This window comes from Mesoplodon bidens, assembly GCF_964165515.1.
Source record: "Mesoplodon bidens genome assembly, chromosome: 2".
NCBI classification, from domain to species: domain Eukaryota; kingdom Metazoa; phylum Chordata; class Mammalia; order Artiodactyla; family Ziphiidae; genus Mesoplodon; species Mesoplodon bidens.
Window position 1 is genome coordinate 154,332,463 of NC_138177.1, and position 19,151 is coordinate 154,351,613.

Genomic DNA, 19,151 nt, shown 5'->3' on the forward strand with positions numbered 1-19,151 from the left:
AGAAAAGTTCCTATTTCTTGATAAAGATAAGCTAAGTCTTGCTTGTTACTCTTAAGAAGTCTAGTCAGGGATTTATGGAAGGAAGGAGATAAAAGATCAATAAATATTGATTGAGTAGCCATTAAGTGCCAGGGACCATCTAGGCACTGGGTAAACAAAACAATAAACACCCTCATGATGCTTACATTCCAGGTGGGGATACAGACAAATACACATATCAGACAGAGTCAGTGATTAAAAAGAAATATAAAGCAGTGTTAAGGAGTCCAAAGAAGATGGGGAAGTGCTGTTTTAGATAAGAGAGTCAAAGAAGACCTCTGGGAGAGATGACAGATGTCTAGAACTGAACGAAAACAAAGCACATTTTAGTTTGCCAATGCCTTTGCAGTTTTGAAATAAGCGGTGTGTTCTTTCTAGATTTCTTAACTAACATTGTTCAGAAGAGTATGATCCACAGGTAGACACAGAAGTCACTAGGGACCACAGTACAAGAGACTGGGTGGTACCACAGTAAATAACAGCACCCAAAGTTCTCACTGCTTCACAGGTCACATTTATAATAATATGTTTTGGTTACACACACTGAAAAGCTAGCTCTTGCTGTTATAACTAACTGTCATTTAGTTCCTATTTAGACATCTCTCAGGAGAAGGCAGCACAAGAAGAAAAGCTAATGCATTTAATAAAAGCCCTTTAAAATAAATAATTGAAAAAGGTAAAAATAAATGAAAGAGGTAATACTCAAGAGTCTTCATGGCCACCAACCTCAAGGAGTTAGGAAGACTGATCCTCCCTATCTCAACATCTCCAAACTGTTGTCCTATTAGACTGGTAACTCTTCCTCAATACCATATAATGCCTCCTATTTTCTCCCTCCATCAACACTAGCCCTCAATCCACACATGTAAATGCGTATTTTATTATATTTATTATATGAATGTAAGCTAAGTTGACAAGTATTGTCTCTAAGAAATGACCAAAATCTCCTATCCTGTTCCTTTACAGGAATTTCTTATGATAAAACTGCCTTTTTTTTTTTTTTTTTTTTTTTTAAGTTTATTTATTCATTTTTTTAATTAGTTTCTGCTTTATAACAAAGTGAATCAGTCATACATATACATCTGTTCCCACATCCCTTCCCTCATGCATCTCCCTCCCTCCCACCCTCCCCATCCCACCCCTCCAGGCGGTCACAAAGCACCGAGCTGATCTCCCTGTGCTCTGCGGCTGCTTCCCACTATCTATCTACCTTACGTTTGGTAGTGTATACACGTCCATGCCTCTCTTTCGCCTTGTCACAGCCCACCCTTCCCCCTCCCCATATCCTAGATTTTACATTAGGTGTTTCCTTTTTTTTTTTTTTACCCCCACCCCCACCCCGGTACGCGGGCCTCTCACAGTTGTGGCCTCTCCCGTTGAGGAGCACAGGCTCCGGAGGTGCAGGCTCAGAGGCCATGGCTCACGGGCCCAGCCGCTCCGCAGCATATGGGATCCTCCCGGACCGGGGCATGAACCCGTGTCCCCTGCATCGGCAGGTGGACTCTCAACCACTGCACCACCAGGGAAGCCCTAGGTGTTTCTTTTGAAGTACTCATCTCTTGAGTATATTATGAAGTTCCTACAATATAATTCATTCAACAGATTAGTTTTGTGGGCCAGGCATTGTATTAATTGCTAGGTACCAGGTATACAGCAAAGACTTGTTGGCTTACTAGTCAATACAAGAGATAAACATGGATAAAAACATTCAGGTACCAGGCCGATGTACAAGATGCTACTGGAGTACATATTCTAAGTGAAAGAATCACCTCATTCTGTCTGCTGAAATCAGAAAATGCTCTTAAAAAAACGTATTATTTGAGCCAGGTCTTAAAGGATAAATAAGCAGATGAGGAAGGGGTGACCCTGGGGTTAATCAAGTGAACTGAGAGATGAACACTGGGATGAAGGTAGACAAAAAAAAAAAAAAAAAAGTTGGGTGTAAGGGGTGGAGCAAGTCCAGATCCTAAAAGGCTTTGCATGCCAGGCTGATAAGTGTGAATTTTATCTTGCCTTTTGGGAAAAAACCATTGAAGAATTTTAGGGAATAAAGTGACTAATAAGATAATGTTTATAATTTAAAAGGAACATCAAAATGCATTGCTGATAAGGCCAGTAAGAAGGCAAGAAAGATTAGTGAAGAGTTGCTGCAAAAGGACATTATGAAGCCTGAACTAAGACGGTGACAGCAAGGAAAGGAGTTAAAACCACAGGTATGTGCGAAGTGTCAAAAGAACACAAACAACTAAGAGGAAATCTATCTAGTAAAATCAAAGAAAGCTTCACAGACAAGGTGACATTTGCACTGGGCCCTAGAGAAGGAAAACTTGCCATGCAGAAAATGAGAGAACAGGATAGAACAGCACAATGAAAGGGAAAGACATAAAAATGCTTAATGAGCTGAGCTTTTGTTAAAGTAGTAATTCCATCCTTTTGTAGATCAGTCACTTGGGAAATATTTACTGAAAACCTAACATGTGTCTTGGATCTTGAAGAATCCAATGAAAATTAAGATCATCTTTTCCAAAATAATGCATCTGGAAATTCACAGGCAAAATTTTAATCATAGGAGTAACTGAGATCCCACTTTGATCCACGAACTCCAACTAAAGTACTCCTGAATAAGTAACAGTAGAACTGGGGTGATGGGATAGGCTAGGTAAGAGCTGAAAAGTAAGCTGGGGGCAAGGCTGTTAAGACTTTTTATTCCAAGAAATCTGGATAACTCAGATAATTCTAGGGCCATTGTTTTTTACAGAGATTGTTTTATTTAGTCCACACAACAGTGTATTTACATAGAGAACAGTAAGTACTGTTATTATTCCATTTGCCAATGAGAAAACTAAGGTTTAAAGAAAATAACATGTGCCAAGGTCACACAGCTAGTTTAAATGGTAAAGCCAGTATGCCCATCTCATTTAGGCCCTTTGAACTCAATCACTAATCTAGGGGAAAATGATATACATTCAGTACTTACCTAATTTAACATTTAAAAATCTACAAAGTCACTGTTAGTTCCAGAACTCAAAGTGTCTCATAAACAAGGTTTACTCATAAAACTACTCTGCTTGATAGTCTCAAAGTATAATTTCAAGTTATTAATGAAGTCTACTTTAAAAGTGTTCAAAATTTGTGTTACAAATACAACAACCAGTTGGAAAACTTCAGGAATCTGGGTTCCCAAAATATAGCAAGAATTTGAGAGGATATCATCAATTTTTCAGCAAAACAAAGAAAGACTGTTTTCTGGAGTTAATCTTATCCACACTGTCTGTCTGGCAGACAATGTTTTCAGAAAAGGAACTGAGGGAAGGGGAAAACACACACACACACACACACACACACACACACACACATCCCATAATCACTGAATACAAATTTTCACTGACTACAACTTCATCTAAATATCATTTTCTTAGTAACTATTACTTCTGAAGTTTCATTTTGATCATCTTCACAAACTTCTGAAAATTGAAAACATGCCCAGAATGAAACAAGCTTCTCTATCCTTTCATATGTTAGTTTATTTCTTGATTTGGTGCAATTCCAAAGACAGAGCCATTTCTTTTAAGTGCTGCAAGAGCTAGAGAGAATACGGTCCCAGCCTGTTGCAGGAGGGATCTACTTGGCACAGTATAAGTCCTTAAGACAATATCTCTAAACTAAACACATGATGGAAATAATTTTGTGGCAGTTAAGCATCCCAGAGAGCACAGGTCAGGCCTTTATGATAATGTAATACAACTACATCTCTCTACACATTCATTAGGTGCTCCTGCAGGGCAGGCTCCTATCTCCAGCACTTAATGCAATGTCAGGCACACACACACAATCAGTAGATGAATAAATTTTATTCTGCCTTTCAAATGTGAAACCAAAAGCTATTCAATCAAATTTGGATAGTGAAATTATTCCTACTTCATCATAAAATTTTTAAAAGCTTTTCTGTATCTGGTAAGAAAGGATACCCTATTGATTTTATCTGGGGGGGAAAATGTGACAAAAATATTGTGATAAATACTGTGAAGGGCTGAATATAAACTTTCTGTCTACTGTTCGTATAAAGCACTACAAGATAAAGGTCAGAAAACAAAACATAATCTCACAGTCATAGTTTGCCCCAGGTTATTAGCTAGTAAGTAGTAGAGTCACAATTAAGACCCAACTAACTCGAAATCCAATGTGCTTTCTATTACAATATACCGTCACAGATACTCCTTTTATTTTATTAGTGCAAAAAATTGTTTTGGGAAAATTTCAGGCCAAAAAAAGGAACTTCATAAAAAAGACAAATTACAAAAGTACTTTCTTTTTAAAATTCTTCTGTGCCCTCACATATCTAAGTATCACTAATACTCAATACATTAAAATTCAGTTAAAATGATATCAGAGCTGCCAGGAGCTGGCATAAAGCAGAATGAATACATATATATATATATGTTATCCTCTGACAAGCTTCAATTTGATGGGTTATATCCATTATTGCTATTCTTCTAGGAAAACAACGCAAGCTTAGGAGGCTTACCCAAAGCCAACAGTGTTTCTGCCCTCCTCCTCACTAATCCGGGTCCAATTAGCTCCCTCTTCTCCCAAAGCACTGTTTTCCTTCTCATCTCTACCTTTGACACTGGAATACCATCCCCTTCCCCGATATTCAAGACTCATTTTCATCCCTTCAGCCATAGGGCCTTCCCAGCCCACCCCATCTAAATTGGCCTCTCCCAGTATTTCTACAACGCCTCCTCTTCCATCATTACCAAAACTGCATTGGCAATAATGTTATTTCTACTACCGCCTCCCAACCGTAAGCTCATCAAGGGTAAGTGCAGCCTTATTTATGTTTCCTCAGCCCTTGGTAAAGTGTTTGGCACCATCCTATGGAGTCAGTAAAACTTTGTAAAGTAAATATGTGTCCTAAGAATGTTCACTGCTGGTGAAGAAGCAAAGAACACCTTAGTACTTCAGAGTTCAGGGAAAGGCTGAGGATTGTAGACATAAAAACTGGAGTGATACAACGTATGGAAAAGATTAGCAAGGACAAAACCCATTCAGAGATGAAGTGCTTCTGGCTCAGCAGACAGGAGGGAGAAAAACATTAAATCAAGTCAATTTTTGATTCTTCTCCGGACCAACAGAGCAAATTGTCCCTCAAAATTATAACTTTGGAACACCGCAATTTATTCAGCACACTCAACTACTCATTAAGAGCCCAAGTGCCAACGATTATTTTGCATTTTCTAAGGTGCACCAGGTGAGAAGCAGAGGGGCGGCTCCAAAACCTGATTAGAACAAACAAGCAGACGTAGAAATAATAATGGCACATCTTTAAATTTATAAAGAAAAATCTTGGCGTGATCCTGGAAACGAAACTAAGCATACCAAGAAATATGTAATCATAGGTTTAGGACTTACTACGGCACAGAAATGGTCACAGAACTGCCAAAAGAGACCACACTCCTCATCTTTCCCAATCCTCTTCTACTCAAAGAGCCTAATAACCACTACAAGGATCACGAGCCTCATTTCTGGCAGCACAATTCTCAAAGGAATATAGAAGAGGCGAAAGAACAGCTTTGATGCCCCCCCCCAAAAAAGGCAGTAAAAACCAACCAGCCAACCAGCTCCACAATCCTTAAGCAGAAAGCCCTAGACGCCTTTCAAAGCCAACTGTCATATCTTTTAGGGGCCCAGAGGACGTTGCCTCCAAACATAAGTCTCTGGCCCCAACATATATCTCCGGATTATCTAGGAAAACCCAGGTTTTCCAATTTGGAGATCTGCACTCTACTCAAAAAAGCATCTCCGGGAAGGAACGAGTGAGCAATCAATCCCTCAGGAGGCAATGGCGCTCCAACCACCAGCCGGGGGGACAGGCAACGACGACAGGGCACGGCCCTTACAGGGAGCTGCCGGCGCCCTTCGGGCTCTCAGTCTAACCCAGCGCAACCCGCCCTGGCGGTGGCCGAAGTCGGGCAGTGGCTGAGGGGGGCCAGCGGTCGGGCTTCCGAACTGGGCCTTCCCGGCCCGGGGGCGCGGCAAGACATGGAGGTGGCGCCTTTCAGTCCGGCCCCGGCTGCAGCAACGGGTCCGGGGCCTCTTCCCCTGGCCTCCCCGCCCTGCCGCCCTCAGCCAGCCAGTCCGCCCCTCACCTGGCAGAAGCTCCGGCAGTAGTTCAAAGATGAGACCTCCGACACCTCCTGCTCCCTCAGCTCTGTCTCCAGCTGCCATAGACACGGTCGCAGCCCTGAGGCTCCTGGCGCCGGAGATGTAGGGCTATGACCCCGAGCCATGGACTCTGTCTCGGTTCCGTCTCCGGCTCCGACTCCCGCCGGAGCCTCAGCCTCAGCCCCAGCCCCGGCGGCGGCGGCGCCGTCTCCCTTTCCGTCCGCCATCTTCCCACGGCCCAGCAGCGCGTAGGCAACCAAGCCACGTGACTCAGACCTGGCCCCGCCCCCGGTCAACCGCGCTCTGTGACGCACCCCTGGGCGACGCCGACGCCCGCTGGATTCCGTCACTGGAACTCGGGATGCTCCTCCCCTCCGCGGCCTCCCCGACAGCCGCCCGGGCAACGGCCTGGCAGCAGTTGACCAGGGGCTCCTGCCCACTGCAGTCCTTCCAGACCTTTTGGAGTCGTGGGGTCACCGAGACAGACATACCTGTAGATATAATCTAGATATGGGGGAATGACATTTGAGCTGCGATCTGAAGAACGGGAGAGATGCTGCCCTGAGAAGAGCGTTAAAGGAAAGCATCCCCAGTAGAAGAAAAATAAGCAAGCCTGTGGAGGTTGTGAGGCCGAAATGAAGACTAGCCCATGGGAAAGTGGTTTATAATAGAGAGGGCATTACAAGTCAGTACGTAAAAGGTGAACTTTTCAATAAATGGCGCTGGAACATTTTTTTCCAAAAGGGGAAAAAAAAAATTAAATTGGATTTTTACCTCAAAGCATATCCAAAAAATAAATGCTGGATGGAGTAAAGAAAATATAAATATCTTTATGTTATCAAAATAGAGAAGAATTTCTTAAATAAGATCCAAAAAGCACACACCATAAGGCAAAATATTGTTAGCTTTACTGCATTAAAATTTGTTAATTCTGTAATAACACAAGTTTTAAAAGATGGCACACAACGACAAGCCAAAGATTAGACAATATTCACCATATATATAGCCATCAAAGGATTAATATCCCAAGAAGTTCCCAAAATCAAAAGGAAAAAAGCAAACAATCCAATAGAAAAGTAGAGAAAGGATATTGAGGTAGATCACCAAAAAAAGAAACCCAAATGGCCAATAAACCCATGACAAGATATTTAACTTTACTATAACTATCAAAGTACAAATTAAAACAACAGTGAGATATAATTTCATACCCATCAGATTGGCAGAAATTTTAAATTAGTACCATGTGTTAGGAGTTAGGAAAATAGAACTTATGTACTGCTGGTGGAAGTATAAATTGGTACATCATTTAGGAGAAGAATGTGCAATACTTAGTCAAGTTAAAGATGCACATGGACTTCCCTGGTGGCGCCATGATTAAGAATCCACCTGCCAATGCAGGGGACACGAGTTTGAGCCCTGGTCCGGGAAGATCCCGCACGCCGTGGAGCAACTAAGCCCATGTGCCACAACTACTGAGCCTGTGCTCTAGAGTCTGCGAGCCACAACTACTGAGCCCGCGTGCCACAACTACTGAAGCCCACGTGCCTAGAGCCCGTGCTTCGCAACAAGAGAAGCCACCGCAATGAGGAGCCCGCGCACCACTACCAAGAGTAGACCCTGCTCGCTGCAACTAGAGAAAGCCCACTCGCAGCAAGCCAATGCAGCCAAAAATAAATAAATAAATAAAATAAATTTATTTTAGAAAAATCCCTGGCCCATCAATAGAGCGCCCAGAAATGTATAAAAATTAAATTCAGTCATCTTTGATATTTTGCCAATTTTCAGTCACACACACAAAAATATTACAGTTTTGTAATGTATCTTTTATAACTTCATGGTTGTAAAGGTGCATTTATTAAGTTAGAAGGATAGAACGCGTTTTATCTAACAGTGTGTTGTTAGCTTGGTTATAACTCTAAATAGTTAGACGTATGGTGTGTGTGCCTCCATTTATGCTCATGCTTCCAGGCCCTACAAATAATAAAGGTAGACATGCTATCACCACTGCCCTGAAATCCAGCCTCTGCCCCCTAACTATCTCCTTTGGCAATCTAGTAGTCATCTCACAAGAAAACATGTCAAAACTGCTCCTCTCTCAGTAAGTGACCCCTCTATTCATTCAGGTGCTTAAGCCAAAGACATTGGATTCGTGCTCAACTCCATTTTCTCACACTCCATAGCTAATCCCAGCTCTAAATTGAAAATATATTCTCAAATCTGACCCTTTTTCACCTCCCCAAGATCTAGCACCCTAGACCCCTCCACTAATACCTCCCATCTAAACTTAGGTAATAACCTTTTCAGTGAGCTAGCTATTTCTATTCTTGCCCTCCTCCAGTCAGTTCTCCACAGGATAGCCACATAACTCCTTTTAAAACATAGTTCAGGGACTTCCCTGGTGGTACAGTGGTGAAGAATCCACCTTCCAATACACGGAACACAGGTTCGATCCCCGGTCAGGGAACTAGATCCCATATGCATGCTGCAACTAAGAGTTCGCATGCCACAACTAAGGAACCCACGAGCCGCAACTAAGGAGCACACATGCTGCAACTAAAGGAGCTGGTGAGCCACAACTAAGGAGCCCGCCGGACACAACTAAGACCTGGTGCAACCAAAATAAATTCAAAACAAAACAAAACAAAACATAGTTCAGATCACATCACTCACCCCTGCTCAGAACATTCACGTGGCTGGCTCCCCGTCATCCTTACCAGAGCCTACAAAGTCCTATCTGTATTTGTCCTGTTACCTCTCCAAATGCTCTTCCCACCACTTCATCTCATTCATTGGGCTCCAGCCACACTGACCTTGCCATTCTTAAACAAGACAGACAAGCTCCATGACTTTTTCTTTTTTTTTTTTTTTTTGCAGTACGCGGGCCTCTTCACTGTTGTGGCCTCTCCCGTTGCGGAGCACAGTATCTGGACGCGCAGGCTCAGCGGCCATGGCTCACGGGCCCAGCCGCTCCGCGGCATGTGGGATCTTCCCGGACCGGGGCACGAACCCGTGTCCCCTGCATCGGCAGGCGGACTCTCAACCACTGTGCCACCAAGGAAGCCCACTCCATGACTTTTGTACTTACTGTTCCCTCTCTCTGGCGAATCCTTCCTTTTTTCATTTCGTTCAGGTTCAACTATGACCTCACAGGGGCAGATGACCCTGTCTAAAATAGCCTTCTCTATCCCTTGCTGTCTTTTCATTTTGTTCATATTAATTGGCTTTACATTATCACTATTTTGTGTGTCTCACCTGCTAGAAGGTAAGTTCTTTGAAAGTAGGGTGACTTATTTTACTCAATGCCCTATCCCTAGTGTCTGGTAAGGCAGTTCCTGGCATGTGGGCAATCAATATTTGTTAAACAAAAGAAGAAAATGTAAAAGTTTATGGTATTTAAGTGGGACTAGATGAGATTACCTGGGGAAAGGTAAATCAGGCGTCATAAACTCATATTCTTACATGACATAGACAGGTGACCTAAATGAGTAAAGCTGGCTGGATATTAGATGTTTGGAAGTAGTGAACTGGTTAAGGAATGACCCAGGCATGCCAGGGAATTCCCAAGTTTGGTAACTTTTAAAGAGAAATATAAAATCTTTAACTTACCAACTTTAACATTAAAAATGAGGAACGCGTCTTTATTCAAAAATTACAACAGGGCTTCGCTGGTGGTGCAGTGGTTGAGAGTCTGCCTGCCGATGCAGTGGACACGGGTTCGTGCCCCGGTCTGGGAAGATCCCACATGCCGTGGAGCGGCTGGGCCCGTGAGCCATGGCCGCTGAGCCTGTGAGTCCGGAGCCTGTGCTCCGCAACGGGAGAGGCCACAACAGTGAGAGGCCTGCGTACCACACACACACAAAAAAAATTGCAACAAATATAAAAAAGGAGTAGCATAAGATAGTAGAAGGAATGTTGGATGAGAAATTAGTAGAACTGGGTATGGTTCGCTTTTTTTTTAATGTATTTTATTTAGTTATTTTTTGGCTGCATTGGGTCTTCGTTGCTGTGCGTGGGCTTTCTCTAGTTGTGGCGAGCAGGGGCTACTCTTTGCTGCAGTGCGTGAGCTTCTCATTGCAGTGGCTTCTCTTGTTGCGGAGCACCGGTTCTAGGTGCTCAGGCTTCGGTAGTTGTGGCGCGCAGGCTAAGTAGTTGTGGCGAATGGGCTTAGTTGCATTGCGGCATGTGGGATGTCCCAGACCAGGGCTCGAACAGAATCCAGCAGGTGGATTCTTAACCACTGCGCCACCAGGGAAGTCCTGGTTCTCTTTTCATTAACTAGTTTTATAACCTAGAAAAAGTTGCTTAGCCTCTTTGGTGCCTCATTTTTTTCAGGTGTAATATGAAGCCCACCCCATGCTCACTCACTCATTCTTTCAAGAAACATTGATTACGCCTAACTGTTGGGAGATATTGTCATGAGAAGTGAGATGACAGGAGACTTTGACTTTCTACTTACACATTTCTGTATAATTTGATTTTTTAAAAACCATAGATTACTTTTATGATCAACAAAGATCATGAAGATGTTATGGGCTGAATTCTGCCCCCTAAAATTGATAATGTTGAAACCCTAACCCCCAGTAACTCAGAATGTTACTGTTTTTGGAGACAGAGCCTTTAAAGAGACAATTAAGTTAAAGTGAGGTTGTTAGGGTACTAATTCAATCTGACTGTTACAAAGCATGATATTAACCCAATCTGACCAGTGTCTTTATAAGAGAGGAAATTTGGATGCACAGGCACCAGGGATCCATGTGCACAGATGAAAGACCATGTGAGGACACAGTGAGAAGGTGACTATCTGGAAGCCAAGGAGAGAGGCCTCAGAAGAAACCAATCCTGCTGACATCTTGATCTTGGGTTTAAAGACTCTATAACTGTGAGAAAATAAATTGCTGCTGTTTAAACCACACACACACAAAGAAATGACCCAGGCAGAATGTACTCAGTTCCAGCGAATTACAGCGGTGTGAGAATGCAAACCCTATTTTGCTAGATCTTCTAATTCTCCAAGAGAAATTGGAAATATGGGCTTGTTTTTTAAAAAAAAACACAATTTCACATTGTAAAAACTGCATGACATATAATACCCACCTGTGAGTTCAGTTTGGGTGATGAGTTGACAGTTTGTGACCTCAAACAGAAAAAAGAGGAGAGTCCTGGACCACTCCAAGATCGACATGTCAGAAGAATAGGATCCAGCCAGCAAAGAATGTTGAGAAGAAGCAACCAAAGAGGTGGAGGGAAAACCAGAAGAATGTGATATTTCTGAGGACAAAAGAATAAAGTAGCAGGAAAAGCATAGTCAGCAGTGTAGACCGTTAACAAGCGTTTGGGTAAGATGAAGACAGAAAGTGATCATTTGATATGACCCCATGAGTATTGTTCATAACCTTAACTACAGAAGTTTCTGTGGCTGTCTGGTATGGACCCTGACTAGAGAGGGTTGAAGAATTAATTCAAGAAGAAGTGAAAAGCAAAGGGATAGGGTGGGGAGAATTAACCCCTCTGAGAAGATTTTTCTGTGAAAAAGGGCATAGAAATGGGGTTGTGCTATAAGGGGATGTGAGGTTGCTGCACTTGTGCTTTCTCTAGTTGCGGCGAGCGGGGGCTACTCTTCGTTGCAGCGCACAGGCTTCTCATTGTGGTGGCTTCTCTTGCTGCGGAGCACAGGCTCTAGGTGTGCAGGCTTCAGTAGTTGTGACGCACAGGCTCAGTAGTTGTGGTGCACGGGCTTCGTTGCTCCGTGGCCTGTGGGATCTTCCTGGACCAGGGATCAAACCTGCGTCCCCCACACAGGCAGGCAAACTCTTAACCACTGAGCCACCAGGGAAGTCCCAGGCTAGAATTTCTGACTTGCAAACTCAAGAACTTGATTCTGTCATTTCACCTAGGTGACGATTAAATCACAAGAGCCCAATTTACTAATTTATCCTGAGAAATATAACGGCATACCTATAGAAAAGTTGGCTTGGGAAAAATATTAGCATCAGAAGGTTGCTTACGGAGGTAAGAATCAGTGTAAAGGCAGCTAGAAGATCTTAAATCACCCCTGTTCCAACACCCAGGCTTCTCTCATAATTATTTTCTATTCTCTCTTTCCTTCCCTCAAAATCTAATCGGGTTAGATGCCAAATCCTACCAATTTGTCCTTAGGAAATTTTCTTCCACCCATGTCTGACCTATTTCCACTTAGCCATGCCCAGGGAAAGAGAACATATCTTCTAAAGGTCTAAGAAGAGTTTGGTGGGAGGGAGTAGCTGCCACGTGAGGTAGCAGTATTTATACCCTAGAACCTCCTTTTGAGTGATTATCCCCCATGACTGTCACCACTCCTTTGCAGGCCCTCTCCTTTGGACTTGCTCTCATCAGCTCACAGGAACCCCAGGAACTTAGGTATTCCTTGCTAGGAGGCTTTGTTTCTGTGTTTTGGTGAAGAGTCAGGGGCCTCAAAGGTAGAGAACCCCCAAAGGAGGTGGAAACTCTGAAAACCTCACAGACACTGTTTCAACCTTTTCCCTCCTGCCAGAGATTTCCCCTGGAGGACTCTTCTTTGCTCTTCCTTTTGGGGAATTTTATATCTGTTGGATATAAGGAAGGGGCAGTTCCTTCACTGTACCACCTACCCTTAGGCAAATCTTACTTTCCTCTTGCTTGGGCTATTGCAAGAGCACTCCAAGGGATATCGCTGTTTCCAGGTCATCCACTTACTCCCTGACCATCTTCTTAAATTTACCTCCATTGTTTAAACATGTTACCCCCTTTTTGCTTCAAATAGAATAAAAATACACAACCTGGCTTTTAAGTTCAACTGCTTGCTACTCCTAAGAGCACAGAGTTGCTTGTTAGCTCCCCAAACATGTCACCACTCCACCGCACTTTATAGTTTTCCTGCCTTTGTGTCTTTGCTCAATCTGTCACCTCTTCCTGGAACTCCCTCCCACATGTACTAAATGGAATTGAGACACAGTATCATCCAGTGATAGTTGAGCAGCCCCAGCTACACTGGCCTTCCTTCAACTCCTCAAGCCCTCATTTTTTTTTTTGTGTGTGTGTGTGTGTTTTGTTTTGTTTTGTTTTGTTTTGTTTGCGGTACGTGGGCCTCTCACTGTTGTGGCCTCTCCTGTTGCGGAGCACAGGCTCTGGACGCGCAGGCTCAGCGGCCATGGCTCACGGGCCCAGCCGCTCCGCGGCATGTGGGATCTTCCCGGACCAGGGCACGAACCCGTGTCCCCTGCATCGGCAGGTGGACTCTCAACCACTGCACTACCAGGGAAGCCCAAGCCCTCATTTTTTATTACTTCAGGGCCTCTGTACTTGCTGTTCTCTCTGAAACATTCTTCACCTGCCCAGTGCCTTCTCAATCTTTGGGGTTCTTCTTTTAAAGTAGGTTCCTTTCTTTTCTCTCTTCTAGCAACCTGTTCTTTTCCCTTCATAGCACTTACCACAATCTGTAATTATACATGTGAGTGTTCATTTATTTGTTTATGCCTCCCCCTCCATGAGACTGTAAACTTGCAGACAGTGTTCATATCTGTTTGTTCCCCACTCCGTCTCAGCACCTAACACAGCCCCAGGTCATTGTGAGCTTGAATATTTCATGAGCGATTGAATGGGTTACAATGCATGGAACTTGTAATTTTTCATCAGCAAAATCCCCTAGAGCATCAGTCTCCTTTCTGCTTTAACTGAGACCCGGTTCTCCCCAAAGAACATTTCTCCTCACAAGTTCTGTCTTTTCTCTTTTTTTTTTTTTTTTTTTTTCTTTTTGGCGGTATGCGGGCCTCTCACTGTTGTGGCCTCTCCCGTTGCGGAGCACAGGCTCCGGACGTGCAGGCCCAGCGGCCACGGCCCACGGGCCCAGCCGCTCCGCGGCATATGGGATCCCCCCAGACCGGGGCACGAACCCGTATCCCCTGCATCGGCAGGCGGACTCTCAACCACTGCGCCACCAGGGAGGCCCTGTCTTTTCTCTTTTGTTCATGTCATAGATTGGGGCCTGGCACAGAGCAGTTGCTCCACATATATTTATTTAATTACTCCTTACTTGCTATGTCCTTTTCCCTTTAGTCTAAAGAATGGTCAGGAAGATAGCCCAACAGAGTGAAAAGCAGTTGTTGTTTGGAAGTCAGACAGGTTGAGATTGAATCCTAATTCTGTTGCTGACCAGCTGGTGATCTTGACCAAGATTTTTAACTTCTCTGAGTCTCAAGCTTCATCTTTTATGTGTAACTTGAATTTCAACTTGTGCAGAGCTACCTCCTTAGGTCAGCCCAAGGAGTAAATCTACACTGCCCCCTAGAAGACCTTTGTTTCTGGGATAGTGGATTCAGAATCCCAGGACTACTGGAGAATCTTTGTGAGCAACCCTCAAGCCCTGGAGAGGGAGGAGGGCTCCAGCACAGCCCTGTGGGAGTTGGCTCCAGCATAGACAGTGGGCCAGAGGTGAAACGTTCACTGGTCAAGGAAAGGGCAGCACAGACTTGGACAAGATCAGCAATCCTTGAGCCACAGAGTGACAGTGGTAGTTCTGGTTATTTCTGAGAAATAGGGAGGGCACCCGGTTTAACAGGATTTACTGCTACTTAAGTATGTGGTGGGTTGTTTAGAGCTTGGAGATTTGGGGTATTGTTAAATGTGTGATGCATTTGTGTTAACCATACTTAGTTGAGGTCAGGGGTACTTCTAAACCACACGCAAAATGATTTTAATAATGAATACCCAGCTGTTGGGGTGGCTGTGAGGATGGAATGAGAAAATGGATTCATGTAAAGGGTCAGTATGGTGCCTGGTGCATATTAGGTGCTCAATAAATGGCAATTGCTATTATTGCTCTTGAAAATACAGCAGCCTCTCCACTTTTCCTTCTTATGCCACATGACAAATTTACTCTCTCATAAAGAATGAGAAGAAAATGAATTGAAACAAGAACATGGTCAAACTATGCATTTTTTTTTTGTGGGCCAGCATTTGCTTTTTGATTTAATAGCAAAATACAGACTTTCTGTTAATAAATTAAATGTGTGTAGTTAAATATATTTGAAATCTATTAATAGATGGTGATGTAATTATTCAGTGGTTGCCAGTGGCCAAGTGTGGGAGGTTAAAATTGATTGAGAAGGGGGGACCTAGAACTTTTGGGGGCAACAGAAATTTTTTATCTCTTGATTGTGGTCATTACGTGTGTACATACCTTTGTCAGAATTCATCAAACCCACTTAAATGGGTGTTTTATTGTTTGTGTACTATTCCTCAATACAGCTAATTTTTTAAAAATTCCAGTGTTTTTGGGGCTTCCCTGGTGGCGCAGTGGTTGAGAATCTGCCTGCCAATGCAGGGGACACGGGTTCGAGCCCTGGTCTGGGAAGATCCCACATGCCGCGGAGCAACTAGCCCCGTGAGCCACAATTACTGAGCCTGCGCGTCTGGAGCCTGTGCTCCACAACAAGAGAGGCCGCGATAGTGAGAGGCCCGTGCACCGCGATGAGGAGTGGCCCCCACTTGCCACAACTAGAGAAAGCCCTCGCACAGAAACGAAGACCCAACACAGCCAAAAATAAATAAATAAATAAATAAATATTTAAAAAAAAAAAATTCCAGTGTTTTTATAGGCTTTATTATTTTAACAGTTATCTCATTTAAATTAGTTTAATAATTGAATTTGAAATTTATCATTTTTATTATTCATTAATTTTTATGTTTGACATTAAGTAATTTAATACAGTTTAATTTAACTGAGGTAATATCAGTAATAGCAATGGAAATTAATCAGTGGGGGGAAGGCTATTTTTATATATGTATAAAGAGCCAAAATTATGATTCTGACCTAGACACAGTGCTGGGCTCTTGGAGTACAAATTGAAATGGACGTGGTCCCTGACCTCAAGCAATAGCTTACTGTCTAAGGAGGGACACACCTACATAAGCAGATAATTTCGCCTTTAAAAAATTATATATTTCTCTCTTTTTTGGCCTCACCACGCGGCATGCGCGACCTTAGTTCCCTAACCAGGGATCAAACCCATGTCCCCTGCAGTGGAAGTGAGGAGTCCCAACTACTGGATGGCCAGGGAATTCCGCCCCCACCACCCTGCCAAATTAAATATTTTTGAATAATTAAAATATGCACTTAGTCTTTAAAATTAGTACAAAAGAATAGATAGTAAAAGTGTCTCCAGTAAAAGTGTCTCCCTCACATCTCTGTCTCTCAGTCTCATAGTTTCCCTCCTTGGAAGTCACCACTGCAAAATGGGCTTAGCCGCTCTGTGGCATGTGGGATCTTCCCAGACCGGGGCACAAACCCATGTCCCCTGCATTGGCAGGCGGACTCTCAACCACTGCACCACCAGGGAAGCCCCTTCAGAAATACTTTATTCACAGCTTTGTATACAGTAGCTTTATTCCCTTTATTCTAGTTCTTCTCCTTATATTATTTTATTTTATTTTTTCACTGAACAGTCTACTCTGGAGATAATTCCACAACAAACATATAAAATAGATAGTTTTCAACATAAGAAGTGATGACAAATTGAAATTATAATGGGGGTAATCACAGTTCAGGCATACAAAAATGAAGTCAGGTGGCCATTGAGGATCTGGTCTCAGACACCTCTCTGCATCACTGAGAACGTGAACTTTCTTTGAACCATACTAGACCCAAGAACACTACCAGCTGTATTCGGAACAACACCTGCCAGCTGCAACCTTATGGTCTCAAGGTCTCCCTTGTAACTATGCAACCATTTCTGATCCCAACCAATCCTTACTTAACAAGCACCCTTATTGCTTGCCAGCTCCAATTATAATTCTTGATAAACAACTCATGTAACTAACTGTAACCTTGCAGTTTTGGCCTTTACAAGCCTCCCTCATTCTGTAGTCCGGTGGAACACAATTCAAGTGCTTCTTGAATCTGTGTCTCCTGGGCTGCAGTCCTAATAAACCACAAATAAACACCTTTTCATTTCAATCGGGTCTTTGTTTCTAAAATTTTGGTTAACAGAAGATAAAAATACTGGTGGAGGAATGAAAAGAATGCCGTGGGTGTACAAATTACTGGCTAACTATGTAAAGTTTTCTGGAGGATGGCATCTCCTTTATGAGTATTCTGAGATAAAAACACATGAACTAATTAGTAAACTAAACCCTCTAGTTGTAGACTAAACTGCGTGCAACTGTCTGTAACTCTGACAGCTCTTTGGAGGGGAACAAAAGCAATATGTGCAGGTCAAGGGTAGAGAAAAGGTGTGGTACAGAAAGTAAGCGTAGAAAGGGGCACACCTTGTGCCTTTGAAGCAGAAGTGTGAGGTGGAAAGAACTCAGTACAGGAAGAGCTAGGAGCCCAGCGAGGGCAGGGAAGTCTTGAGTTATAGATGGTATTTCAGGATTAAAGGAAGCTTATTTGTAGTTCTCTCTAACTAAGATTGCCAGATTTTGGCAAATAAAAATGCAGGACATCAGTTAGATTTCCAGTTCAGATAAATAATAAATAATGTTTTATTATTTATAAGCATGTCCCAGATGACAACCCACATGACTGAGTCAAATTGATGGCTTGTCACCATGCACTTAAAAACAACAGGGAAATAAGCATTTTTAATGGGAAGTGTAGACAAAGAAGGAAATATGAAGAGCTAAGGTCAAGATTTGGCTGGTGACTTTAGGGCACGTGGGGCCCAGGCCAAGGAGGCAATTCCGATGGCCTGGGCTGGCAGGGCTGGGGCTTAGGTATAGCTTGAAAGGTCTGTCAGGACCAGTAGGTCCAGGGCCAGATAAATAGCCCTCATGTTCAGGGCAAAGGAGGCAGTTCTCTTGGTCAGGGTCAGTGGAGACAGAGCCAAGGAGATGGTTCATGCAGTCAGGGAAGTGAGTAAGTAAGTCAATATATTGAGAATAATGGGAGTCAGGTTTCTTACTACTGGAGAAGATAGTTACAAATATAGAAACAGGAAAGACTAGAACAAACTGTGTGATGTTGGACTAGAATTAGAAGTAGAGGTGTGAGCCCAATGGGTGTATGTATGTGTGTGTGTATCTGTGTGTGTGTGTATACTTATATATATAATATTAAATATTACATATAAAGAGAGAGAGAAAGGGTATATGTGTGTGATACATATGTAGTAGTGTGCTGGTAAAGTGGCTTTCTCATTTAAAAAAAAACATTGATTTTAAAGAAAAAAGAATAAACCCCACTGATTTGTAATGTTTGCTGATTTCCATGGTGTAAATATTCCCACCATAGCTTATTCAAACTGCCATTAGTTTAACAGTCACTCACAGAATTCCTGAATATTTAACTATTGGCTTTTGCAAGCCCATACAAGCTGACTCCAGCCCAACACTTCAGAATGCACACAATATGTATGTGTGTATGTGTGTGTATGTGTGTGTGTGTACCCATACATTATTTCCTAGTTGGTGTCCTATTTCCTAGTCCTAGTGAAAGGATGTACAAGAGTGACACCCTAGTAGCAATAAGCCCACCTAGCATCTACATTTTGATTTTCAAATATCATTCTTCACTAAAAAGGAACAAAAACTTCTGGAGAAATGGCTGATCCCATGACTGGGGCAGTAAAGCATGTTACTGGTTCCTCTTTAAAGAAAGGAAGTGGTCAAAGAATGAGGAGGTAGTAAGCTAAATAATGGCCCCCACAGATATCAGGTTCTAATCTTTGGAACCTGTAGATGTTACTGTATATGGCAAAAAGATCTTTGCAGATGTGATTAAGTTATGGATCTTGAGATAGGGAGATTATCCTGGGTTATCTAGGTGGACTGTAAATGCAATCACAAGTGTCCTTTTAAGAAAGAGGTGGAGAAGGATAACATGAAAGAAGATGACAAGGCAGGAGGGAGAGACTGGAGGGGTGTAACCACAAGGCAAGGAATATTCAGCAACCACCAGAAGCTGGAAGAGGTAAGGAACAGATTCTCCCCTAGAG

General features: G+C 42.9%; 1 protein-coding gene across 1 annotated transcript in view; it reads right to left on the reverse strand.

The window, feature by feature from the left end:
* RLF (RLF zinc finger) overlaps nucleotides 1–6,436 on the reverse strand; it is an 80,307-nt gene extending 73,871 nt beyond the window's left edge. Inside the window, exon 1 of the mRNA XM_081223278.1 lies at nucleotides 6,189–6,436. Coding sequence (XP_081079404.1) covers nucleotides 6,189–6,431 — 243 coding nt within the window. The 5' untranslated portion in view covers nucleotides 6,432–6,436. The remainder of the gene's footprint in view (nucleotides 1–6,188) is intronic.
* Nucleotides 6,437–19,151: the final 12,715 nt, after the last annotated feature.